The sequence below is a fragment of the Macrobrachium rosenbergii genome, chromosome 58 (genome assembly GCF_040412425.1).
Source record: "Macrobrachium rosenbergii isolate ZJJX-2024 chromosome 58, ASM4041242v1, whole genome shotgun sequence".
Classification (NCBI taxonomy): Eukaryota; Metazoa; Arthropoda; class Malacostraca; order Decapoda; family Palaemonidae; genus Macrobrachium; species Macrobrachium rosenbergii.
The window spans coordinates 20,926,057-20,953,556 of NC_089798.1; the positions used below are offsets into that span (position 1 = coordinate 20,926,057).

At 43.0% G+C, this 27,500-nt stretch overlaps 1 protein-coding gene across 7 annotated transcripts in view; it reads right to left on the bottom strand.

The window, feature by feature from the left end:
- The window catches only part of Mettl14 (methyltransferase like 14), a 217,211-nt gene that overhangs the window by 94,100 nt on the left and 95,611 nt on the right, over window positions 1–27,500 (bottom strand). For all 7 annotated transcript variants that reach the window (XM_067101911.1, XM_067101916.1, XM_067101912.1 and 4 more), the window contains 2 exons: window positions 24,681–24,824; window positions 23,875–24,069 (listed from right to left, as the gene is read on the bottom strand). In XM_067101911.1, coding sequence (XP_066958012.1) covers window positions 23,875–24,069; window positions 24,681–24,824 — 339 coding nt within the window. The remainder of the gene's footprint in view (window positions 1–23,874; window positions 24,070–24,680; window positions 24,825–27,500) is intronic.

Below are 27,500 nucleotides of genomic sequence, written 5' to 3' on the forward strand. Positions count from 1 at the left end.
TCAAATCACAGAATTAGAGAAGTAACAGGGCTGCAGCCAGTCGACGAGCGTTAGATTCTCACGCTGTAAGTGGCTAGGCTACTTGTATAGAAGACAGGGAACAGTACGAGATACACCAGGGTGGGTGGGTGGGTTGCCCTTGGTAGAAGAGGTAGAAGAGGTAGAAGTAGGCCAAAGGAGACATGGTTAAGGACAATGAGGTGGGAAGCAGGAGACGAGTGTTAGGGAGATCTTGAGGAGTTAGCCCAGGACAGAATATGGTGGTGTGAGTCCACCGAGGCCCTATGCATCCCAGTGGGTGCCACAGGAAATCATTGATTGATTGATTAATTACTTCTTTTCTTCACTAAAAGCAGCCATTCCAATATCTCTAAAATCAGTGGGTTTAAAGAGTTAAAAGATTCTAATGAATGAAAAACACTTCTTGAGTCACAATATATGGTAAAACTGTTTCCATTCCGAATTCAAATTTCCTTTAAAGCTTTTAAAATTCCATATAGCTCTGCTGTAAAAATAGATGCAACAGATGATAATCTCCAGCTTCTTTCTATACTAGGGAAGGCGGCCGCTCCAAAGCTGATGCCAGCATCTGACTTTGAGCCATCCATGAAAAATGCATTGGAATTATCATGTTGCAAGGAATACTGTACTCTAAAAATATTGACCACATGGCTTCACTGACAATTCTGTCTTGGTACAATAAAAATATCTACAAAATTTTACCTCTGGAAGGTTGTGGGGGGGGGGGAGCCTAAGTGAATATCTTGCTGGTAAAATCTCCATCCTTGGCATTTAACTCCCCAACAATATAATTTTCTCTAAAAGTGAATGGCTGAGGTTGCTTGGGGTGATTTTCATAAAACTGCCAATGCATTCCATTTCTCATACAAATGCTGCTTAAAGACTTGGGGAGCCTCTGAAATCTGTACCAGCTCCAAACCAGCAGACACTGTAATGAAGATCCAGAGGCACCTCACCAGCATCTACAAGCATGCTCTCAGTGGGAGATGATTTAAACACTCCTGTACACAATCTTACTCTTCAGTACACAATCTTACTCCTCTGTGATGAATTGAATTGAGCATTTTTAGGCTATTTGTCTTTGCAGAAGCGTACACTTCACACCCATAAGTTAATTTTGAAAAGACCCAGGCTTTATATAATCTCAATATTAAGATCTCGCCTCTCGAGATCTACAGGTTCTTAAAAATAATAAGCAATTGGGCTGTAATGACTGACGAGATGTGACAAACAAAGGAGGGAGGAGCAGAACAAAACCAAAAAGTTACCTTAAAATTAATTTATTTACAAAGATTTACAAGCGAGTCAGGTCCAGAAGAGAAAAAAAAACTTAAAATGATCAAAAAAAGTAACAGAGGCAGCAAGGTAAAAATTTACGTAATTAAATTTTACATAAATCCATTTAACAAATCAGGAGCAGCAACATACAAAAAAAAGTTGGCAGCATAATAAATACATCAACAAACCAACAGAAAATCAAACAGCATAATCATTAAAACTGCAGGACAACTAAACAGAGCTGATACAGCAACCATCACGTCCTCAGACACAGTTCCACAAGACTGGACTCCCACGACAGAGTCGAAACGACAACCATCGCGTCCAAAAGAAAGCTCTCCGCTGCTCTGCTGCTGTGACCTGCTGCTGTCCTGGACCTGACTCGCTTGTAAATCTTTGTAAATAAATTAATTTTAAGGTAACTTTTTGGTTTTGTTCTGCTCCTCCCTCCTTTGTTTGTCACCTCTCGTCAGTCATTACAGCCCAACTGCTTATTATTTTTAAGAACCTGTAGATCTCGAGAGGCAAGATCTTAATACTGGCGACCTTGCCAGGATCTTACTCGCAGGTACTGATACCTGCTGCTGCTACCCCAACTGGCTCGCTGCTGCCCTCAACCTGACTCGTTGCTGCTACGAACCTGACTCGTTGCTGCTATGAACCTGACTTGTTGCTGTTACGAACCTGACTCGCAAAGTCGCAGGTACGGATACCTGCTGCTGCCCTGGACCATCGGTCGTTCTGCCCTCCAGAACCTGGCTCGTTGCTGCTACGAACCTGACTTGTTGCTGCTAGGAACCTGACTTGTTGCTGTTACGAACCTGACTGACGCTGTCAAGCACTCCACGACAGACGTCAACTCACCAGCACGAAAAAAACACAAAAAAAGGAGGCAACAATCCACTAAGGGAACAATCGACAAACGATTGTTCCTAACACTCAACACATGGGTTCGGTCTGCACCCCACTAAGTGTGAGACAGAACTTACAGCATATTCATTGCTTCCAAGCATTTTGTCTTAGTATATTTCAGATGTGGAATCCAGGTCAGCTTGCTATCGAAAATCAACCCAAGAAACCTTGTTTCACCAACACATATAATTCCCTGCCTATATAGAAATCTGGAACAGGATGGAATCCTCATATACAGCAAAAGTGCATGGTTACTGTTTTTCTAGCAGAAAATCTGAAAACATTCATCTCAGCCCACTTCACTATATTATCAATGCAGAGCTGCCATCCTTGTTGCTGCAAAGGATATCAAAAGGTCATCAATCAAAAGGGTATACGTTACATCTGGGGGAATTATTTTGGAAACCCCACTGATTGCTAAGGCAAACAAGGTTACACTTAAAACACTTCCCTCTGGTCTCCTTCTTGACTGAATAAATCTCAACTTGAACCTGAAATAACCTGTTTTTTAAAAACGCCCTGTTAAAAAGAGGAAAATTGCCTCTCAGGTTACAATCATAAAGGACCCTCAAACTACCATATCTCCATGTTGTATCATAATGATTCTCTAGATCAAAGAAAACGGTGATGTGATGCTGCTTGTTATCAAAAGCTTCACATACTGAAGATTCCATTTTAATTAATACATCAGTTGTGGAGTGCATACCTCAAAAACCACAATGAAGGGGTGACAGATATCATGTTCCAAGCACCACATCAAACGTGTTCACCACTTTTTCCATGGTCTTACACAAACACAATGTTAATGCAATAGGATGATAATTCTCTGTCTTGAATGGGCATTTCCTTGGTTTCATGAATGGCAGTAATTTTAACATCTCCCAAAGCTTAGGGAAGATATGTTCTCAATAAATTCTGTTAATAAGGCTTAATATAACAAGTCTGGTATTTTCAGGGGTACAGTATGCTTAATCACTGAATATGTTATATCATCCAGTCCAGGAACTGATTCATTACATTTATTTAAGGCTGACTCAAATTCTCTTATAGTAAAAGGTACACTGTATTGTTCATTTCTTGATGTATTAAAATCAATTTCAACCCGTTCCATTAGCTGCCTTTGAGCTGAATAGGGTCTATCATCATTTTTCTTTGCAATATTAACAAAATTATTAGCAAACTCATTTCTCACTAACCGGGGGTCCACTACCTCACAACCAATGATCTTGATAACAAAGAGTAAATCTGCCTGCTATTTTTCTAACTCTTCCAAACTTAAATCAGAGGTATTTTCAAATTTAGTAAAGATATGAAAATTGTCAAAGTTTCCTTTCGTGCTTTTTTAATTTCCATGCAGAAATGAGCTCTTGCTTTTCGAAACTCAACACAATAATACTCACATTTTGGAAGCAGACCTCATAGTTCTATGAGTTCTGGCATTTACAAGTCCACCAGGGAACTGGTCGACGGATAAATATGCCCGAAGTCCTAGGTATAGACTGAAGACCAGCTCAGAACATAATTGTATTCAAAAAGTCAAGAGCATCATCTACAAAGGGAAAGTCACCAGCGGAGTCATCTACTGAGCTGTGTTCCTGGAATGTTGCCCAATCAGCTTTACCAATGTTCCATTTAGGTAGTCTTGAAGATGGAGGCTTTGAGGCTACACTCACACTACTGGAAAATGGTCACGGGTAAATCTATCATTTATAACTCTCCAATTAAAGTTAATAACGCAGCCATCACTGTATTTAGATAAATCAGTTGCTGATAATGTGCCTGCTTGAACATGAAAATGTGTAGACTCCTGAGCGTTGAGGATTCCCACATTTTCACCCCCTATGATGGAACAAAGGCACCTTCCTCTTTGACTGGTGATAATGTCACCCCAAAGATGGCTTCTGCTATTCACATCTCCCAGAATAACAAAGGGACGTGGGAACTGTTGAATAAGGAATTTAAATTCATCAATGGGAAGACTGCACTAGGTAGTCGAAAGAGAGAACATACTGTATATTTTCTTTGCAAATGGATCTGCAAACCTATCACTTGCAATGAAGATTGGATACTAAAGGATTTTGTGGGGTGTCATTATGAACATACAAAATTACACCCCCATGCCTTCCAATATTTAAGTTATTGGTGGAATGACAGGCCGTATACTCTTGGGGGGGCTGGGGGACGTATTATTTGCAATCATGGTCTCCTGCAAAGCTATACATACATACACGAGACACTTCTGATATAAGTAGCCTCAATTCTTCCCATTCAGCTCTTAATCCCCGACAGTTCCACTGGAGAAAATTAATGAATTCTACTTTCCTTTTGAAGCTGTTAAATTGGAGCTTCTTTTAAGAGCTTTCAGCTTACTGCCTTCCTCCTTTTTTCCGGAAGGAGACTGATTGTTTGTGGCTGCCTTCCTTTTTAGAGGGTTACCAATCTAAGGAACACCAGACAAAGCTGGCGCTGCCTGAGGAGGGGTGTGAGGGTCAGACATTGGTGAATCCTCCAAAGCATCAGAAGCACCATTTACAGCTGGTGCAAGCTCCAAGGAGACGCATTTATCGCATGCTATCAGAATTTCTGAGGATGATGCAATAACCATAGAGAGATACTGGATTGCAAAAAGTGCCACTTTCAATGTCAGAGTAATATTGCCCTGTGACATGTGAGGTTTGAGGAAAGGTAACGGCGAGAGGGGAGTCTTTTGACACTTTCTTTGTATCTCTTAAAGAACTTGGAGATAATGCTGATTTATGGGAGAAGTGTTTACATGACAAGCTGGTTGCACATATTACCTCTATTATTCATGATCATCAGACACACAAAAATGAAAATTTTTAAAAGTAATTTGTATTTTTCTTAACTATACAAACCTGAGGTCTTTACGTGAGGAATTTGCTTCAGCATACTTGGATAATGGCAGTTTAACTTTTAAACAAGATGGTTAGGTGGTTAACTACCATCTGACTGGTGGTGGGAATCCCGCCCACCCAGATGGTAAGCATTCACTCTGCCTTTCAGCCCGGGTATCAGAATGATGGACGGCATGAGGTGGGGAGTATATGTAAAGACCTCAGGTTTGTACAGTTAGGAAAAATACAACGTACTTTTAAAAATATGTCATTTGTTCCTACACAATATACAAACCATTGGTCTTTACACGAGGAAGACTTACTTCTTTGGTGGGAGAAATATGAGTAAGTCTCTACACTGACTGGTTGTTTGCCACACCTGGGCCTCCTTCCTGGTCATGCAGGGCAGAGGACGGAGTCCCTGCCTCTGACATGTTGAACATAAGTGTGTTCAACTGTCAGACTTCTGGGCCTTTTCGAATGAATGGGTGTGTAAGCAACACTGATTAGAAAAATGCTAGGTTGAATCTAAGAATCGGTCACAATAAAGCTGTAAATAACCAACGGGTTTGATTTAATGCCAGGCCCTCTCTTCCCTTGTTAGATTGAGGGTAGGACTTGCTCTCACTGATCTAAATAAAATAGATAATAGAAAGGGTCCTAACTTGCACAACTAACCTGCATCAGTAACCACTCCAGCAAGTGACGGTTCATTAACCTCCCCTCTGCCCAAAAGGAAGAGGAAGGTTAGGGAAAGAGAAAGGGAGGAGGCCAGTCACTCACACACATGCCCTCTCTTTCACAACCGAACACCTTAGGCGAGATGCTACCTGTCCCACTAGGGGAGAAGGGTAAGCTACGCCACTTGTTGAGCAGCCACCACAAGACCCAAGGAAAAAGTCTCCAAGGACTTGTGGGCAACATTTCAAAGGTAGAAGGAGGTGAAGGTGGTCTGGTGCGACCACACACCCACCTTCAGTACCTGAGGAACCAACAGATTCTTCCTGAATGCAAGGGATGGAGAAATGCCCCTGACCTCGTGAGCTCTCACCCAGAATGTACTGGTGTCCTCCTCGCCAGATGCAGAGTACGCCCATTTGATCACCTCACAAAGCCAGAAAGGGATGGTGTTCTTGGACACCTACTTCTTGGTCAAACCAGTGCTAACAAAGAGTTGTCAACACTCAGGCCAGAGATGTCGAGTCCTCTTCAGATAGACCGCAGCACCCTAACAGGAGAGAGTAGCAGCTCGTCTGGATCATCAACATAGTCCTCCATGGATCAAGAGGGACTTGAACCCGGGGTCAGGGACCGATGGATTCTGAGCCTTCGCTATGAAACCTGGGACGAAATCGAGCGTAACAGATCCCCATCCCCTTGAGTGCTTAACATCGAAGGAAAGTCCATGAAGTTCGCCTACTCTCTTCACCAATGCCAGGACAAGAAAAACAAAACAGTTTTGAGGGTTAGATCACTGTCTGATGACTCTCATAAAGGCTTGTATGGTGCACGAGTCAGGCTCCTAAGAATGAGAGTCACATCCCACACAGGGGGGCCTGAGTTCCCAGGGAGGGCAAGAGCTTTCGAAGCTTCTCGTCAGCAAAGAAATCTCCAATGAGAAGGAGATATTAATGCCTTTCAGGCACAGGGCTAGGCCCAGGGAGGCCCTGTAGCCCTTAAGAGATACGACAGAGAGAAGCTTCTCTCAATGAAGAAAGACGAGAAAGTCCACTACCTGCTGAACAGTAGCTCAGACCAGAGAGAGACCCCGTCTATGACACCAGCCACAGAAAACAGCCCATTTCCCCTGGTACATGAACACAGAGGGCTGCCGTAGGTATCCAGACATCTCTGTCGCTGTGCAGCAAAGAAAAAGCTCTTGTTCGCAAGATATGCTGGATAGTCCCCAGCCATGAAGTGCAGAGAACTCCACTGACTGGTTGTACCATTCTACGTGTGGTTGGCACAGGAGGTTGTGCCAGGGAGAATCTCTCTCAGTGCCTCAGAGCTGAGCTAGCAGGTCCGGATACCATACAGCATGTGGCAATTTGGGAGCCACCATGGTCATTCTGAGATCCGGGGTGATCACTGCCCTGTTGATCACCTTTTGTATCAGACAAAACAGAGGAAAAGCATACATATTTAGGTTGTCCCACAGGTGCTGGAAGGTGTCCTTTGCTGCAGCCCGTGGGTCTGGCACAATGGAACAAAACACCTGTAGCTTTCTGTTGTGCTATATGGCAAACAGATCGATCAACGGTCGACCCCAGAGGTTGAACAGTCTCTCTGTAATGTCTGGGTGAAGGGGCCACTCTGTCTCTGTCAACTGACCCTGGTGACTGAGCTAGTCTGCCACTACATTTCTCTTGCCTGGGACGTATCTGGCCTACAGCTCTACCGAGTGTGCTACTGCCCACTCATGCACCTGCACTGTCAACAGGTGTAGTGGAAGAGACACTAGGCCTCCTTGCTTGTTGACATATGCCACTACCAAGGTGTTGTTGCTCATCAACACCACAGAGTGTCCCATCACTCAATCCTGAAACACTTGCAGAGCCAACACCAGCAAGGCTGCCTTGAGCTCCAGGATATTGATTGAATGTGCCTGTCATTCCACCTCCACACGCCTGAAATCAGCAACTCCTCCAGGTGTGCGCCCCATCCCTCGGTTGATGCATCCGATAACAGAAGCATCTCTGATGGGGGAGTGTGTACAGACACCCCTATTACCTGGTTCCTGTCGTCTAGCCACCAGGCTAAGACTTGTCTCATTTCCTCTGAGCGGGGAATGGAAAGGAACGGGGAGTCTCTTGCTAGAGACCAGAACTCCTTCATTTTCCACTGAAGGGAACGAAGGTGAAGCCACCCATGAGGGACCAGCTTCTCCCAGAACAACAGGTGACTGAGAATGACTTGCCACTGCCGAGCTGGTTGCTCATTTCGAGACAGAAACAACTGCACTGCATCCCTAAACCTGCTGATACACGAGTCTGAGGGGAAGACTCTCACTGCTGCCGTATCTATCAGCATGCCCAGGTACTTTATCCTCTGCTTGGGTATGAGATCAGACTTCTTGAAGTATACCACAACTCCTAGTTCGCGGCAAAACTCAAGAAGACGATCCCTGTCCTAGTGCAACTGAGACCAAGAGCTTCACCAGGACTAGCCAATATCGTCAAGACACCTCAGGAGACATATCCTGTGCGCATGGGCACAAGACGACATCAGGGCGAACACTCGCATAAACACCTGAGGAGTGGTTGAAAGCCCAAAACAGAGTGCCCTGAACTGGAACACCATCTGCCCAACGATAAAGTGGAGGTCTTGCAAGAGGACTGATGGATGGGTATTTGGAAATAAACATTCTTCAGGTCCACCAGAAGCATGAAGTTGGACTCCCTGATGGTTGCTGTACAGATATCAAATATCACTACTACTGCATGTACATTTAATTTATTATTGTCTTATAGGAGAATTATGTTTACATTATCATTTATGCCTCATAACCATTACTGTATACTTATTGTATGACCACTAGCCTGATTATGGACCAAGGCAACGTTCCAATTATATGTGATAACATCGCTTTTATTCCCAACAAGTGCGAGGCATAAGCAGTTCCAATTAAGTGGCCACTGAAGTGACAAGCATGAGACTTCCTTCCGCTTCAACTTTAATTCATCACACTTCGTTCCATTGCCTACATGGACGTATGTGGCAGGGTTACATGCCACAGATGCATGGCGCAGTGAGTACACCTCCCTTGAATGAGACTTCAGCCGGGCCCGACATTTTGAAATCCAAGAAGGCGACCGCCATTAAGTGTTTACTTCTCATCTCGCACATTGGATCTCTTATAGAAATCCAGGATATCAACAACAGTGTCGTCAGTGCATTAAAGTGTCTCCAGGAGTGATACAGTGTTTGTGCATTGAAGGGTTAGAGTGTCAGTTATTACAGCGCAGTGTGGTGTTGTGAGAACGCTTCCTCTCCAATCTCTTAGCGGGATATTTGAATTCTGGCACGATTTTCGCAGCCCCATCGCACATCCTTCTCCTCTGACACGTAGAGGGTGACTGAGGGTCTGAGGCACTGCTGCTGCTCTCCACTCAGCCCGCCCTCCTCCCCACCAAGGCAACACATGCACGCACACAGCCACCTACACTCACTCGCCCACCCACTTCATTTTACAAGTTACTGTAACTCCTGGTGCACTCCTTCGTTTGCATACAGCGAATTGGACATTTTACTGGCATTCTACAGATTCCAAACTAAATACGATACACAACTCAACATGGCTCAGCAAGAGGAGCAGCTAACTGAGTTAAATGATCAGACAGAGGATCAGACAGTAGATCAAGCAGATGATCAGACACAGGGTCCGATGGGAGACAACAGATCAATGCATCTCCCCACAGCTGACGACAATACCAGCCCCACCCTCCCTCCTCCCCTGACTCCCAGTAGGCCAGGAAGCTGCGATAATGACATAGAGCATCTTATACACTTTCTTCAGACTTTCAGCCTGCAAGAGCAAGATTAATGGAGACAAGAGGAACAGAAATGCCCTGCTAACGAAGCTCAGTGCAATATCTGCCAGAAACAGGGGCATTTTGAGAAGATATGCAGGTCTACCAAGACGAATCAGACCGGACATGCAGCCTCACCTTTGAGACCAAGTGGAAATCACCCCTCACCACCTACTATATCAAACACCAGCTGCCATCTAGTGGGTGCCAATTCAGATAACGAATGCCCAACCCCACACCAGTCACTGTCTCCCTGTCATTTGGCAATATCTCATCAAATCTCTAGCTAATCCCCAATACAGGAGCAGACATCACAGTGATTGGCACCACACATTCAGATGCACTCTGCATACCCCAGGCAAGACTTTCACCTCCACCCATGACGGGTGTCTTGACAGCAGATGGGTCCCCTATGACTCCAGCTGCAGGATGCTTCCAGACGACATTTCGCCTTGGCAAAAGTCATGCTTTGCAACCATACACGTTCACAAGGATATCCAGACAGCCCTCCTCTCCCATGGACAACGCAGAGAACAGTGTCACCAGACTTCCCGAAGACCATTCTCAAGGTGACACATGTCAACAGATGTGCCCAGTTTCCTGCCTCTGCCTTTACATCAGCCGCAGCTGCCAAGGACTATTTTTCCACCATTTCAGCAACATCTTCACAACCAGGAAGGATCTACAGACTCAACCACTAAAGAAAATGGCAGGCACCCCCAATGAGGATCCACCTAAAACCTGGAGCTGTACTGTTCGCTAAACACACGGCCAAGCCCATTCTGTTCTCCCTCAGGGATCTAGTGAAAGAAGAACTTGACTCCTTAGTGCAACAAGGAATCATCTTGCCAGCAGGGGAGGACCCTCCGAATGGTGCCATCCCACGGTCATAGTACCCAAGGACAAAGGTGTCCACATCTCTGTGGATCACACCACCTATATTCTCAGATCACCCGCCCTACTCATCCATCGCCCACGCCCCATGATGTCGTCTGCAATACCTCTCCTACTGCGAAGTACTTCACCACAGCTGGTCCCCTGCATGGCTACTGGCAGATGGAGTTGGCGGAAGAGGACCACCACCTAACTACGTTTATAACTCCCTATGGAATATTTCAGCATTGCCACAGCCTGATGGGATTTTCAGCGACAGGTGATGTGTACTACCTCCGTGGGGGTATGGCCCTACAAGGTATCCCTAATTGTGTGAAAGTTGTAGATGACATCCTCCTGTCCAACACGGATCTTCCTACCCACCTACAACATGTAGACCAAATGCTGACCATGTGCCGTCAATAAGGCATCACCCTCAACAAGGAGAAATTCACCATAGCTGCCCCTAAAGTTAACTTCTATGGTTATGTCCTACCATCTGACGGCATTACAGCAGACCCCGACAAGGTTTCCCCATACTGTCCGTCATGGACCTCAGGTCATTTATGGGTCTTGTCAATCAACTCGCCTACTTCACTCTGGACAATACAGCAGCAGCACAACCCCAACGCCCACTTATGAGGCCCAAACGCTCATTCATTTGGACGCCCAACCATGAGCAAGCATTTAGGAAGGTCAAGGTAGCTCCAACTTCTCCACCTGTCCTGGCACCCTTCAATGCAGCCTTGCCCGTGGTTCTGCAAACAAACGCCTAACACCTGTACAGCCTCAGCTATGCTCTATTTCAAGACACCGGCCGCAGTCAGATGCACCCCGCCCAGTGTGGCTCTCGTTTTCCGACGGACACGGAAACTCACTACGCCACCATAGAGCTGGAGCTGCTCGCAATCACTTGGGCTATGGCTAAGTACCACCTATTCTTGTCTGGACTTCAGCATTTCACCTTAATGAGTGACCATCGCCCCCTGATACTGATTCTCAAACACTACACCTTGGGCGCCACTGAGAATCCACACCTACAACACCTCAAGGTGAAAGTGGTCCCCTACATCTTCACCGCAGTCTGGCACATGGGGAAACGGCTCTGCATACCAGACGCCTGTTTCACTCCCTAATCAGTTGCTCCACATATGAAGATGAGGAAGATTGCACCAACTCGACTGCACATGTCAGGCATATCATCGCCAGCACCACCGTTTCCACCGACGACCAGGCAACAGGACCCATCGTCGAAGAAGATAGGACTCTACAAGAAATCCACACCATTGTATCTCAGGATCAAGACTACAATCGTCTCTTCCACGACGTCTCCAACAGCTTTCCCACCAACTGCTACGACCTCCATGCCTCCGCCCTCCGGTATTGGAAGCTGCGGGATAGCCTTTATGCAGATGGAGAGTTAGTGCTATATGGCCCTGGATCGTCATCCCTGTAGCCCTCCACAGACACAACTTGGCTCGCCTCCACAAGTCACCGAGGGATCAAAGCTACTCAACGTCATGCAAGACAGACAGTGTTTTGGTCAGGCATCGACAACGATATGAAGAATACAGGCAGTCCCCGGTTTACGACGGGGGTTCCGTTTTTCCGCTGCGTCATAAACCGAAAAATCGTCAAAAATCATAAAAAATATTAAGAAGACCTTACGGTATATTGAAAACAATGTAAACTGCATTTTTATTAAATTTTTCATCAAAAAACCTCCAAATTTTGATTATTCTGCCATTTTGGAGCCATATTTCTTCCGTCGGATCGGCGTACGACGCGTCGTAACCCCGGGACATGTGTCGTAAACCAGGAAATAATTTCTGATGAATATATTTGAAAAGCGTCATAACCTCGGAACGTCGTAAGCTGGACCCGTCGTAAACCGGGGACTGCCTGTATGGTGAAAAGTTGTGATGCCTGCCAACAGCTTCTCCCCAGTCAGCAACAAGAACTTTACATGTGTGACAACACCCATCCCGGCCCTTCAAAAGTGTATCAGCTGACTTCTTCCACGTAGCAGGGAAATCCTTTCTTGTTATGCTGATAGACTTTCAGGCTGGCCTGTGGTTGTCCCCTGTGGACATCACACATGCACAGCCAGAATCACAAGAATGTTGTTTTCTTCCGCAAGGTTGGTCCCACTCCGTTTATGGACCGATGGAGGACCGCCATTTTCCAGCCAAGAGTTCAAGCAATTTGCCGACCGCTGGGGCGTTCATCACACCATCACTTCTCCACATTACCCTCAGTCCAATGGACACATGGAAACTGCAGTAAAAGCTGTCAAATACCTGATCACCAAGACCGTCCCATCCGGGAACATAGACTGTGAAGCTTTTGATAGAGGACTGCTGCAGCTTCAGAACACCGCGAACCCTGTTGGACGTTCCCCTGCACAAATTTTCTATGGTCACCCTCTCCACACCTCTGTTCTGGCCCACCCCCAGTCATTCACAGATGAGTGGCAAACTAGGACCGAGGATTACAACTGTTGTACTGCTGCCCACACCAACCAGGTCACAAGCCTCTACAACTCACATGCCCACCCTCTAACCAAGCTCACCATAGGCCAGCAAGTCAAGATACAGGACGCTACAATGGGACAAGGTAGGCATCGTGATGGGCAGTGGCAGGTCAAGATAGTATGAAGTACACCTTCCTAGTGGTCACATATGGTTCCAGAACCTTAGACATTTACGCCCAGTGCCTAACATGAGTGATGGCACCTCTCCCCAAGTCCCTGTGTCCCCTTGCTTTGGCCAGGAAAGAGCCATCATCTAACACCCCCAATGCCCCTCGTCGTTCACCCCAACTCAATGAAAGGAGTCAATGTTCCACTTGAGACAGTGCTACAAGCATAAAGGGGGAAGGAGGTGCATAGATATCAAATATCATTACTATTGCATGTACATTTACTTATTGTCTGACAGGAGAATTATCCTTACATTATCATTTATCCCTCATAACCAGTACTGTATACTTATTACAAGACCACTAGCCTCATTATGCATTGTGGTAATATTCCAATTATTTGTGACAACGTCGCTAATACTCCCAACAAGTGTGAGGCATATGCAGTTCCAGTTAAGTGGCCGCTGAAGTGACAAGCATGAAACTTCCTTCTGCTTTGACATTACTGTCTGTCTGTCATTGATATATGGGAGTATAAAGAACCTCTAACTTTAATTCATCACCCTTCATTCCATTGCCTACATGGATTCGTGGCAGAGTTACATGCCGCAGGTACAGTTGCAAGCACAGAACATGTTGTTTCCATTGTGAACCGAGTCTGGCGAACAAACTGGTTCAAGGGAGAGAGGTCTATGACCAGCCTCCAACCGCCCATCGCTTTCTCTACAAGAAAGACTCGGTTGTAAAAGGTTGGGGACCAGTCTGTCACAACTTCCACAGAGCCTTTCTTCAGCACCACTTCCACCTCTCCCTGAAGGGCGAGGTCCTTCCGCAAGCCAGGAACGTGAGTATGGAGATGGACCGGACGGTTGGTGAGAGGTGGCCGAGACTTGAAGGGAAATAGATACCCATCCCGAAGGACATCCACTACCCAGGTCTCTGCTCTGTATCACTGCCATGTTGCCAATGGCTTGATAGGCAACTCCCACCAATTGCAGCATGGGGGGGGGGGAATGCCACCCCTAACATCCTCCTCTCTTCTCCTTACCCCTGCACCCTTTTGACCAGGAGGAGGGCTGAAAGGAGCGCAGCTGTGCACCCTTCCTGGAGGGAGCAGCATAAGGTTGGGTGTTCCCAAGAGGACCCTTTGAAGTCTGGGACTTCTTAAGGCCCATGGAGGAAGTGCTAGCCTGACCCGAAGGTCGGGCCACAGTGGCACGCAAAGACCAGGAGGTCTTTGCCACTGCCTGATGAACAAGTCAGTCATTGTTCTCAACTCAACGTTTGTCTACCACAGCATCCACCAACTCTCGAGGGAAGAGAGAGGTGGAATCCAGCAACAGTCCATTCCGTAAAGCCAATGCTGATCCTGGACCCATGAACTCGATACTCGATTCAGGACAGCGTCCCTCCTCCTAAGTGCCAAGTTTGCCCCCAGGTTAGCTGTTTGGGTTCATGGAACCCAAAGAAGCAGAGGCCTTGGACTGTGAGAGGGACCACAAGTCCAACATCGAGACTGCCTGAAATGCTGCCATGACAGTAAATTCCAGGTTCGCTGTTTCTGGCTGTGAGAGGGTGATACCCTCCGCACCAAGCTGCTGCAGCAACAGACCCAGACCCAGACAAACCAAGTCCAGGTCAACCTGTTCGGGTGGCAAGGTTCTCCGAGGGCATATAGAAGCGCTTCTGCCGAGGAAGAGGAGGAGGAAGCATCTTATCTGAGTGGCTAGAGTGAAGTGAATTTTCCTCCCCAGGGGCCAGAGAGTTCACGTGCTCCAAAATCCCTTCAGAAAGATTGGACCATGGCAGGCCCAACAAGGTCCTGGGTTCCTTCTTAGGTCCCCAGTAGGCTTCGAGGGCAGATGGACGATCCACAGACGTGGCCATGGCCTCTTCCCCGAGATCATTGTGCCCTCCGCAGCTCAGGGGTGTCCTTGTCCTGAGGGAAAGGACCTTCGGGTCCTTCCAGAACATGGTCTTCCCAGGCTACTCTCCCAGCAGGAGGGAGACCCTCAGCAGATCCCTGCTTGACCACTTGGGCATACGATCGGGTTCACCTGAGGACTGAGCCCGGAATGTTAGCCTTCGTGGGAGGGCTGTGTTGGGACAAGGCATCCCAATCACAAGCCCTTCTGTCCAACTCACGGCTCTCGATGTAACCCCAAGAGGTTAAGGGGACAGATGAGAGGGGCTGAGTACCTTTCTCAGACCTGCTAGAAGCCAAAGCTCCGACAGGAGAAGAAAGCCGTGAACGATCGTCAACCTGCGGTGACGATGAATGCACAGGTCTAGAAGAGCACATGCGCTACGGCTGTCCTGAGGAGAGCAAACAGGTTCACGCAAACATGCAAGGAAGCTATCCCCAGGTGTGTGGGCTCATTCACGTGAACGTGGGCGAGGGCTGACCTGGGGAGAGCGATTGCACACTCTCAGGCATGCACTCGGGCTGTTCTCTCAATGTACAGTAATCCTTCGATCTTACACGATACGAGTTGCGCGAATTCACACACACACGAACTTTTCACTGGAACCTAACTAATGGGCATACGCGATTTTTTCACAGACACACGAAATTCTTGAGAAACCCTGCAGAAGTGGGTGTTTAATTTTTGAAGTAATTTACAAGTTTTCATGCTTTTATGTGTAAAATCTGTATGAAAAATGCATTTCATTCTTTTATGTGTAAAATCTGTATGAAAAATGCATTTCATGCTTTTATGTGTAAAATCTGTATGAAAAATGCATTTCATGTTTTAATGTGCAAAATCTCTATGAAAAATGCATTTCATGCTTTCATGTGTAAAATCTCTATGAAAAATGCATTTCATGCTTTCATGTGTAAAATCTGTATCGAAAATGTATTATTTTTATTTTTGTACATGCATAAATATGATGCAAAGGTAATTTCAGCACATTCATTTAGTGTACTTTTACAAGATGTGATACCCATTTGCAAAGTTACTGCACTTTTCAAAGATGATACCCTTGCAGAAAATGCTTGTTTAATGTTTGAAGTACATTTATAAGTTTTCATGCTTTTAACTGCAAAATCGATATGGAAAATTGATATTTATATTTCTGTACACAAATATCATACAAGAATTATGTCCATTTGCAAAGTCTTTGTCACAAGGACTTTACATGACCTTGAGATGAGGTTGTTCAGTCGCGCTCATTTGATAAAATGAATTCGTTAATGTAATATCAGAGATGTAACTAAGAGTTGTATAAGTGTCATTCTTTGAAAATTACTCTGTTCACCTCAGAGAAAAGTGCTGGTGCAATCTGTATGTGCATGTAATTACAGCACGTTCAGTTGGTGTACTTTTACAAGATGTGATACCCTTAGTTACTGCATTTTTCAAAGATGATACCCCTGTAGAAAGTGTGTTTAATTTTTTTAAGTTTTCGTGTTTTTAGGTGTAAAATCAGAATGGAAAATTTGTATTTATACAGTTGCGCATAAATACGATACAAAAGCAGTACAGTTACTTTATTACAGTATATCTCTCTCTCTCTCTCTCATTCGTAGTTAGCGCTCAAACATACTTTTACAACTTATTATTTCTCTGTACGTCATTACCTGTACAGTATATAATTTTAAATTGATTGAATTTTACCTGTACTGTACTACCTTCTATGAACATTATGTACATGTTTTCGATATTTTATGGAACTGTACTTTGTTGACTGACACATAACGTTTTGCCTAGTGACGCAAAGAAAACGGATTTTACTCTAAGTGACAAAGAAAACGGCATCCCATGAATTAGGGGTTACATTAGTATACGTACGCACCTACTGTAAATGCACTATTATGAAACTGCAGTACTCAATTTTTGTCAACCATTTACTGTATTCCTTTTTTAAGGGTAATAAGCTAAATTTTAAATAAAATTACACTAACTTTAGTTCATTTAAAAGTTAGCTTAATACTTTGGGAGCATGATTAGGGTCATATTTAGTACTTAAACTCTGGAAATAAACATTTATTAGCATTTTTAAAGACCATGCCAAACTTATGCGAAAATTCACCTTGCACGAGGGGCTCCGGAACCTAACCTCGCGTAATTTCGAAGTATGACTGTACTCCAGTCTTCTTCAAGGCTGTGGCCTCTACAAGTGAAGAAGACTGTGTGGGGAACCTCCCCAAAGCTTCTCCAGGTGAGCAGACAGCTACACGTGCGCAGGACCCTGGCTGCGTACTCGGGTGAGCACTGGCAGGGGGCGAGGCAGCACCTGAATGCTTAGCAGTTACTCTCTCTCTCTCTCTTAGAACAGTCTACACCAGCCCATAGAATGGTAGAGGTGACTCGGGGTTTTGAAGAAACCAAGTACCTGGGGCGACGCGGGTCTCCGTGGAGGTTCGCACACCTGGAGCTTCTAAGTCACGAGGCACGATCGTTAGTTGCCCTCTCTACCCAAGTGCCTGGAGAGACTTGAGCCGAGGTAGGCTCTATGACCTCCTGGAACTAGTGCCGGTGACATAGGTCTTCTTGGAGGCCCACACACCTGGTGCTCCCGAGTTGCAGAGTCTCGGCGAGACGCAAGGCATGGCCTGAGTCTGAAGACCAGGGAGAGCACCTGAGAGATCCCTCTGCCTCTTCCGTGGAAGGAGGCAAACCTTTGGAAGCCCCAGGACAGGAATTCTTCCAGTAAGAAGAAGCTACCTTGTTAGCTTTGGAAGAAGGGAGAGGCGGCAGCAGACGACAACGAAGACAATGACACCTTACAGCTCCTCTTCTTAAACTTCTCCCTGTCACATGCCTTCTTCACAAGGGAGTGCAGGAGAGCATTCCACCATCCAGAGAATGGCGGCGGGGACACAGGAGCGCAGATGACAGGCGTAAAGATCATAGGAAACACTGCCGGAGCAGTGGTTCTCAAACCAGTCGACGTAGCCACTGTGTCAGTAGTCACAGTGACCGAAGCAACAGTCACTGGAGGGGCTTGAGAGGCCCTCAGGTGGCTGAGCAAACCCCGCACCGAAGGCACACCTGAGAAACCTAAAGAGTGCCAAGTCTCTTGAAGCTCCTGTCTCTCCAACACCTGACAGGAGTTGTTGGGCACGTGTTACCACCAGACAAAGCCTTGGAAGCCCTTTTCCTTCTACTTCCTCTTCTGCAAAAACCTCACCCATTGCAAAGGGACCAGTCACAACACTTGTCACACACTATTTTGGGGTTAAACTCATGCCCTCTGCAACCTGTGCAAACGAAATGGGGGTCTACATCAACGGACGAGCGGTAACGATTGCAAGGCTTAGAGGTGGTACCAGGACACAAACACTAGGTACCGGCTTTCCACTCATCAGGCTTATCACTTGATTCGTGGGTTTCCATGATCTATATCACAAACACACAAATATACACAGAAAAAACAAGAAACAATCTCACCAGAAATGTCTGGAGAAAAAACCAAGCAAAATGGCAGGCAGGGCAGAGGGTACAAGAGAGTTCCACATCGCAACAATGGTCGAAAGCAAAGTGGATGCTTACCATCTGGATGGGCAGGCTTCCCACCAGTTGGACAGTAGTTAACTACCTAACCACCTTGTTTAAAAGTTAAATGGCTGTTATCCAGCCACACTGAAGCAAATTCCTTATGTAAAGACCAATGGTCTGCATATTGTGTAGGAACAATTGCTTGCTACAGGCCCACCTCTAGATCTTGCAACTGTATTTGCATTATGCTGTAGTGGGGAATCTGCTCACTACACATAGGAGGATCTAACAAACCAATGTAGGTCCGTTAATAAACTGTCCAAGTATAAACGAATGTCTTCATACAAGTCCCATTCACAATAAATTAATCAACCTCAAAAGAGCCAATGTGACGGCTGTGGTGGTAATGTTCATACGGATGGACAAGAAAAGCCTGGATCCCTTAATCATTTTAGTAAAGTTTGTTACATGGGGAACATTTGAAAATTACCAGTAAAACTAAGCCTCTTAGTATTCACCAGCTTAAGATTAGTGGTATCTGTGCTAACGAACTTGAAATGCAAGCACCAAAAGCCATGATTTCTTTTTTCATAGAGTAAGCAGCTAGTTAATTTGAACATAACCCCTGACAGTGGTGCAGATATCACAGCTACAGCAGCTTGGATTAAAGTCATCTGACTTAGGGGCTCCTATTCAGGATGTTGTCCATGCAGCTAATCAAGCTAAGTTACCATCATTTGGTCACTTCAAAGCTACCCTTGTCCTGTACAATGCATTCTAGAGGAATTAGATGATGCTCTTTTGTCGTGGTATGACTTGAGTCATTGAAAATCCTACCCCAAGATTACCCTAAACAGATTGTCTCTCTTAACCACCACAAGCCTAGTAAGGATCTGAAGGAGAGATTAAAAACGATTATCACTGAATTCAGTGATGTTTTGACTGACCCAAAAGAGTTGCAAAGTGGAGTGAAGCTAAAGGCTATGATTGGGCCTCTAATGAAAATACACCTTTGACATGGGGGTGCAACCATATCAACAGCAAAATGCAAGATCCATCCCTCTAGCTTAGAGGAAAGAAACCACGAAGCTTTTAGATAATATATGGTACAACAAGTCAGTATGCCATTAGCTGATGAACCACCTGCATGGTGTCATCCTATGGTTGTAGCAATGAAGCCAAAAGGAGGAATATGCATCACAGTGGACTTTACAAAACTAAACAAGCAAGTTCTTTGCCCAATCTGTCCATTCCCAACCACAAGAGATGTTGTTATGCAAATGTCTGAAGGATCCACCTATTTTACCACAACAGATGCAATGTGGGGATACTGGCAAATTCCACTGGGTGGGGAAGCTCAGAAGCTAACTACTTTCATGACACCATGGGGAAAATACAAATTTTTGCATGGCCCTGTGGAGCTGGTCTCAACTGGAGATGAGTTTTGCAGATGTTATGACCTTGCAACTGAGGGCATAAACAACTGTGCTAAAGTTGTGGATGACCTTTTTTGGCATTCTTCATATGAAAGCCATATTTAAGTGCATTAAGGAAGCTTTGTCTCAATTCCTTCAGCATGGATCACTATCATAAAGAAAAATTTGTATTGGCGAGTGAAAATGCTGAATTTTGTGGCTATAATGTTGATCATGAGGTATTCATGCAGGAAATGATAAGAGTAAAGCAATAAAGGACTTCCCAACACCAACAAATAATACAGATCTTAGATCTTTCCTGCAACTTGGGAATCAACTAGCAGCATCAGCTAATGATCTTCATAGTCGTCTCAACTGCAAGAATACTTTCCTTTGGGCAAAAGATCATCAGAACGCACTTGAAATGTTGAATAAGGCCCTATCCTCTCCTCCGGTGCTATCTCATTTTGACCCGAAATTACCCACTGTACTTCAGATGCCTCAGGGCTAAAAGGATTTGGACATGCTATGTTGTAACTGCATGGAGATAAACGGAGGCTGCTTCAGTGTGGTTCTCATTTTCTGAGTGATATCGAGATTTGTTATGTAATGATTCAGTTAGAATTACTAGGAATTATATTTTTTTGCTTGGCCTATTACATTTTGAACTGGTCTTTGATCATAAGCCTCTTAAACCAACACTGAATGATTACACTCTTGATGCTGTGGAGACTCCTAGGCTTTATCACTTGAAGGAAAAGACCTATCCTTTTATTTTTACCACAAAATGGTGTAAAGGTAAGGATCATGCCATTGTTGATGTCATTTCTCGTGCACCTGTAAGTCTAGCCTCAGGGGCTAGAATTTCTGAACTGTCTGCCCTCTCTAGAGAACCGAACCATGTTGATTTCCTCCCGTCAGGAGAAGTTCTGTTGTCTCCGGATCTCAAGTTTCTAGCAAAGAATGAGGATCCACAAAATAGATGGTCTCCTTGGAAGGTTATTCCCCTTCCACAGGATCTGTCCTTATGTCCAGTTACCACTTTAAAAGCTTATTTAAATAGAACTTCTAATAGAATGTCTGGTCCTCTTTTTGTTAGGGAAAATGGAGGAACCATTTCCTTAAAGGCCATCAGGCAACAAATACTGTATTTCATAAAGCAAGCAAACCCTGATTCAGTACCTAGGGTACATGATATTGAGCGGTGGCCACCTCAGCTAATTATTTTCATAATATGAATTTTGATGACCTTAAAAGTATACGGCTGGAAATCACCAACAGTGTTCAAACGCCACTATCTTAAGTCTCTAGAGGCTCTTAAATACTCCACAGTGGCTGCAGGAAGTACTGTTCCCCCAGCCCTAGACTAGTTTATGTAACCTTAGTTTATCCTATTGTTTATTTCTCTCTCGCCTACCTGCCTCGTTTACTTGCCTTGCCTTCTAACCTTTAGGTCAGGCCTGCTTCACAGCCTGACTCCTGGCCGTTTCATGGATATCCTGTTGTAATCTTTTTGTTAGCCTTAAGTGTCTTGGTGTTAGTTATTTTACGATTTAGACTGTGTGCCCTATAATGTTAATTATGTTTTTATTATAAATGTTTTGGGTTATTAAAACACAGTAATTTTCTCATAGTTTTATTTAGCTCCATTAAGGTAATTCTTAGAGGGCTCCACCAAGCTTTTGTATGGCTGATTCTCTGTCACGATTTCACTGGGTGACACAGGTCGAGCCCAGAAAAGGGATTTTGACAAAGGAAAAATCTATTTCTGGGGGAAGACCTGTGTCACCCAGTGACCCATCCCTGTACTTCCTTTTTCCCTCCTGAGTGGCATACCAAGCTTGGGGGGTGCTAACTTGGGATGTTTATAAGATGGCGGCCGGGGTGGTGGTTGGCTGGGTGCGGAGGATGAGGTTTAGAACGGCCCCTCACTTTTCGGGGTTTTGAGATTGGAGAAGTCTATAAGGTCGGAGACCTGTGGTAGTGGCAACCACTCACCCCTTGTGTATACCGACACCATCTAATGGCATTCAATCCAGGGGTCGTAACCCTGGCATTATGGTTGGCTTTTTCTCTGGTATACTTAGCAATACTTATACCTAGAAATCAGTGCTAATGGACTATTTCACTGGGTGACACAGGTCTTCCCCCAGAAATAGATTTTTCCTTTGTCAAAATCCCTTTTATGATTTTCTCAAACTTAGACTGTCAGCCAAGCACTGGGACACTTTCGGCCACTCAGTGCTTAAGGCAGTAAAAAGAGGGAGATGTAGGTTGGGCAGCAAACTAAAAAGATCAGGAAAATAAAGGAGATGGAAATTTAGTTTCTAAGAAGTAATAGTCAAAGGAGGTTGAACAGCACGATTGAACAAAGGAAGCAGGAAAGGACAAAAAATGGAAGGCTAAAAAGTGGGGCCGGAGAAACATTGCAAACACCCTTCAGTAATGCCCTTTGGGGAACAACATGCAGAAACTCAATGACTAAACTTTACCAAGGAAAGTTTACCAAGTTCAATAGTTGGTGCGACAAATAGAACACTCTTAACTCAGAGCATCTATTTCCCTAGTTGCTGATTCTCCAAACTTTTCCAATTTCAGAAGATTAGTCTTATCTGGATCTAGGGGGCATAAAGCACCCATTTCTCACATGTCCAATCATCATGATGGTATGGATTTGAGTGGGGACCAATATATTCAAGACCTAACACTTCAGACAATCCATCCCTCAAATAAAACTACTTCTACCATCCTCCTTAATATCTGACTTTTCAAACCACTTTCTTTAGTCCTAGCCTCCTCAAAGAAGGTCAGTGAGCTCTATGCCTTGCCTGGCACTCCTACACTAGAAAAACTGATCGTTTGTCCACTTTTCCTTCACCACAGATTTCTTGACCAAAACAGAGTTATCTGGTGACCAAAACTTGACAGCTGCTCCTTTTGCTACCTCTTCTCATAGTAGTGAGGACTACCTCTAACAACTTGAGAATGCTGCTCTCCTTTTTCTAGACTCCTCCTCCAAACTGGTAACTGGAAGATGCAAATTTCCAAGAAAAAGGTTTCATCTTAGCTAAGTCAAGTGCCTATGAAAGCATAATCTGACACCTCAGGGGATGACTTATCCTAACTAAGATGAAAGCAAAAGAAATTTTATTTGAGAGATATCATTTATAAATATCTGGATGATTTCTAATTAGGTCAAACTGTGGCAACAGGTTATTTGCTACCAACTGGGAAAGCACACAAGTATACCTTAAACCATCTAATTATAGCTTGAATTCCCCATTATCTCTCAGACACTTCTGCAAGACATGCTTTACATATTCTCTTGCCAGCTACCTATCGAGTACAAACCAACACTTTGCATGTCCGCAGTCTACACCACAGATGGCCTCCCTGAAGACTGGTTTCTTATCCTTTTCCTCTTCAATTGCTCATCTTCTGCATTTTCAATGTCTCATCTGGATGTCTGGGAGTCCTTCATCTCTCTTCCATACAATTATGCAGACAACATAAGATTGAGATTATGAAGAAACATACAATAATTTCATAATATAAAACTTGTTTTTTTTATGCAAAACCATTAACCATAAAATGTTCTGGCAGCTAATTTCTTGAAACACAAAAGTGGTCACCACACATGGTGCACTTACAGTAGAGGCGTATCAATCTTTTAAATGTGGTATGAGTTCATGTGACAGGGTATTTTCTGTCACTAGAAATAAGGTAATATATGATTAACAGATTTGTGTGAAAAAAATGTTAGGGGTTATAAACATTGTTTTCTTTTGCATAGCTTAATGGTAAAACACAGAAAAAACTACTCAACACTCTAATCTCCACATTAATAAAAAAGACAGCTGAGAATACAGTAATTATCATGCTGCAGTTCTCAACTAAAACTACCAACCTGAGCTATGTCCAAGTCCATTATCTTCTGCCAGTCCCAAAATTGTACATTGCTTACTCCAGCATGTTGATACTCCTCTAATGGAGGCTCCACAAGTATAACATCAAATTTAGTAGGGAGATCTCGAAGATCGTAAGTATGTAAGTCCGTTTGCAAATACATTGGCGGTGTTGCTGTTGAAGCTATCAAATCATCCTTTAAAGACATTTTATGAAAAATGTGAGCATTTAACAACCACACATATAAATATTTGTGATTCTCAGATAATTGTTTAAGAAGCCTTGAATCTGCAACATCCACAAAAACTATATATAATATTTCAATGTTATCATTCGCATACAATAAAAGCTTCTGTTATAAATAAAAAAAAATACATTCCTAATCTAATTCTTATTTGAAGAATATTACAAGAAATTTACTGTACAATTTGTCCAAAAGACTGATATGATCCTTTAAACACTCTCTAAATGTAAGAATATTTAATTAAGCAGCTTTTTGTTTCATGCATAGAAAGCTATCCCTACAAAAATTCAAAGTTCTGGGTCCCATTTAGACACAAGAGAAGTGAAAGTCAGATGACATTATGACCTCCTACACACAGGAGACCGAAATTCTCAAACGTTACATTCTTCCAAATACAGAGATCTTACCTGACATCTGACTATCATTTTATTTTTTTTCTAGTTAAGGTTCAGCTTGTCTTTACTCCAACATTCAATAAAGGCTTTTATACACTAAAAAAAAGGTACCAATTTGTCATAAGTTTGGTAAGTTCACAGAGATTTAGATAACAAATATCAACTTACCTTAAGCTTAATAAGTTCACGAAGCTTAGGATACTCCTCAAATCTGTCGGCAAGACCAACATCTCTAATAAAATTCTGAGGTCGCTGACCTGTGTCTACAAAATGCTGGCAGTAATCATTATGAGGATTTGCTGACTGGGTGCCCTAGAGATTGTTTAAGAGTTAATTAGTATACTTGCTTCAACAAACACATACCATTATATAAACTGGCTAACAGCTATTTCTTAAAGAACTATAAAATATGATTAACTTATTAAATTTTACCAACTGAGCACATCTGAATATGAAATAACAACATTAAGTTCAATTCATAACACTAGAAACAGGTCAAGGTAGAACCTTTTATAGCAACTGTTTTTAATATCTAAAATAAACAAGATCTCAAAACTACTGCACCATGCTTATATTATCTTCTACCAGCCAAACTTCCACAATGAAATTCAGTTTTTATTCCAGTTTTTAAAAAATTATTTATATCCTCCACTTTATTCAACAAAAATGTGAAAAATTTTTTAAATGGGGGATTTTAACCACATGAATCTGTACCTAATGCACACAAATTATTTACCTTTGTCTCTATTCATTTTCCTCTTTACAAAATATATAAAATACTACAGATGGTCACTTCGAACACATTTTTATAACTAAATATTAAATCAATACCTAAAAAATCCTATGCCTCTCAGTTAATGTGAACGGCTGGTCTATTGCTTTACCTGCCCAAAGTGTAAAATTGGGAAATATGTCAGAGCCATCAAAAGACTACTCAAAATAAGAATGGGTCCTCATCTTGGACATCCTTTAAAAACATAAGGATTTTCCAATAAGTGAACGCAGCACAAAATATATAAGACCTCATTTTCATTTCATGTAATGACTTTAAAATTGTTGTACAGCCAGCCAACAGCTATTCTCACCCCCATTTCTGGATTCTTGAAGTATGAATCAGCATGTTCTTTTAATAAACAGATCTCTTCCCCGGCTTTGTACAGAGCCTCAGCCAACACCATCCCTTCTGAAGAGGAGGAAGTCACAAAGTTTTTAGCTTTTACAGTTAAGTACTACTCTGTACTATTTTTTTCTTTTTTTAGGTTTTAATTTGTATCTTTTTCAATTTTTTACTACTTTAATGTTATTACAATATTAACCTTTGTATATTCTAAATTAAAATGGTTTTCCAATAGTATGTCAAGTACTTCTTTAGCTTGTCCTGGGCAGTCTTGATATCATGCAAGGTTGGCCATGTCAATAAAGTACTCATCCATATGTGCCACAGACCATCCTTCCTCCATTTTCTCAATGATCTCAAGCTGTTTATGGAAGGTCAAAACATTTCTCGCCCTCTTAGGACGAGGTGGGACCATATAAATAATACCATGGTACACAAACATACAACTAACAGCACCTGCAATGCTGCAGGCACTGTAACCAAAGCCACACAATCAAGATAAAGCATCGCATATCACAAACACTCACCAACAGTTTCAACAAGAAACTGATCACCCACAATTGTACAAGGAGGGAAAACGTTCTTTGTTACTAGGTACACTGATACTTTCCAGGTGCAGCCAATTAGAGAGAGTTATGTTTATTACACATATATGTCTATTGGCCATTAAAAAGCAAAAGAATCACAATGATGTTAATGCCATATGCATTTCTGCCAACTGCACGAAAGCTTACAAAAAACACGAGTGTTTGTCCACCCATGAACCTTCTACTATATGCTACTGAACTGATGAAATATTTGTATCAGCCAACAGAAAGCAATAAACAAAGAGATGTATGATGATGCATTAAGCGACATCATGCTTTTCACCCTCTGAGTGCATCAGTGGGCTTACGAAATTTTCCCCTAAGTTTGTGAATCTTCATGAAAAAATGAAAAGACTCCAATTGGATTCATGTGACTTTTGCAATAAGAAAAGACCTTATAATTTCCATATCTAATGTCAATTTATTTTTAAAAGTGGTTAAAGTACTAAAAAATTTCAAGTTTATTAGAAAAAAATGGTGAAATACTGCCAAGAACTGCAAAAAATTGTAAATAGAGTACATACATAATTCTTGACCTAGAGATTCTTTGGGAGCTAAATATCATGAAAAGGCATGCAGATTAATTCTGCAACCATACATGGACAAAACACTAAATGCAAAAATGATTTTTGAGATGGTAAAATAGGTATCTTTTACATAAATATATTTTTATATTCTTGCAGTATTAGAGGAAAGACTGGAAAAGAATATGTAAAATAGCCTTTTTACAATTCAATTTTTATCATGTAAAATAGAGAGAATCTTTCTTTATATTATGTAAACACACAAAAATGAAACTGAAAAGTAACTGAGAGCATCATATAGAAAATAACAGAATATCTCTTATAAACTTAAAGTTGCAATAAAAATTTTAATTTAGAAAAATCTAAACAAAAATTCAGTTAACCACTGTTTTTGCTTAGCTTATTACTCTTGGGGTTTTATGTACTGTACTTGCTTACAGTGTATGTATTTTGCATGGAAAAATACATATACTGTAGGTGGCTTCTTTGGGCAAGTTTCACAATGAAATGTTGTTTGTCTTCTTTTGCACTGCCCTTTCTTTTTCAAGCAATAAGTGCTTCCTATACTACAAAGTAATCAGGCTTGAGATTTTTGTATACAAATTGAGCAACGAAATTCTTGCATATGAGTCTGTTTGATAAGTGATTCCAGTCTACTTTTAACAATCAGTGGCCTTTTTAAATATCCTTCCAACAACCCATTTACTACATGTTCCATAATTTCCTCTTTCCTTAGTTTTTTACTAGGATTCTGGATATC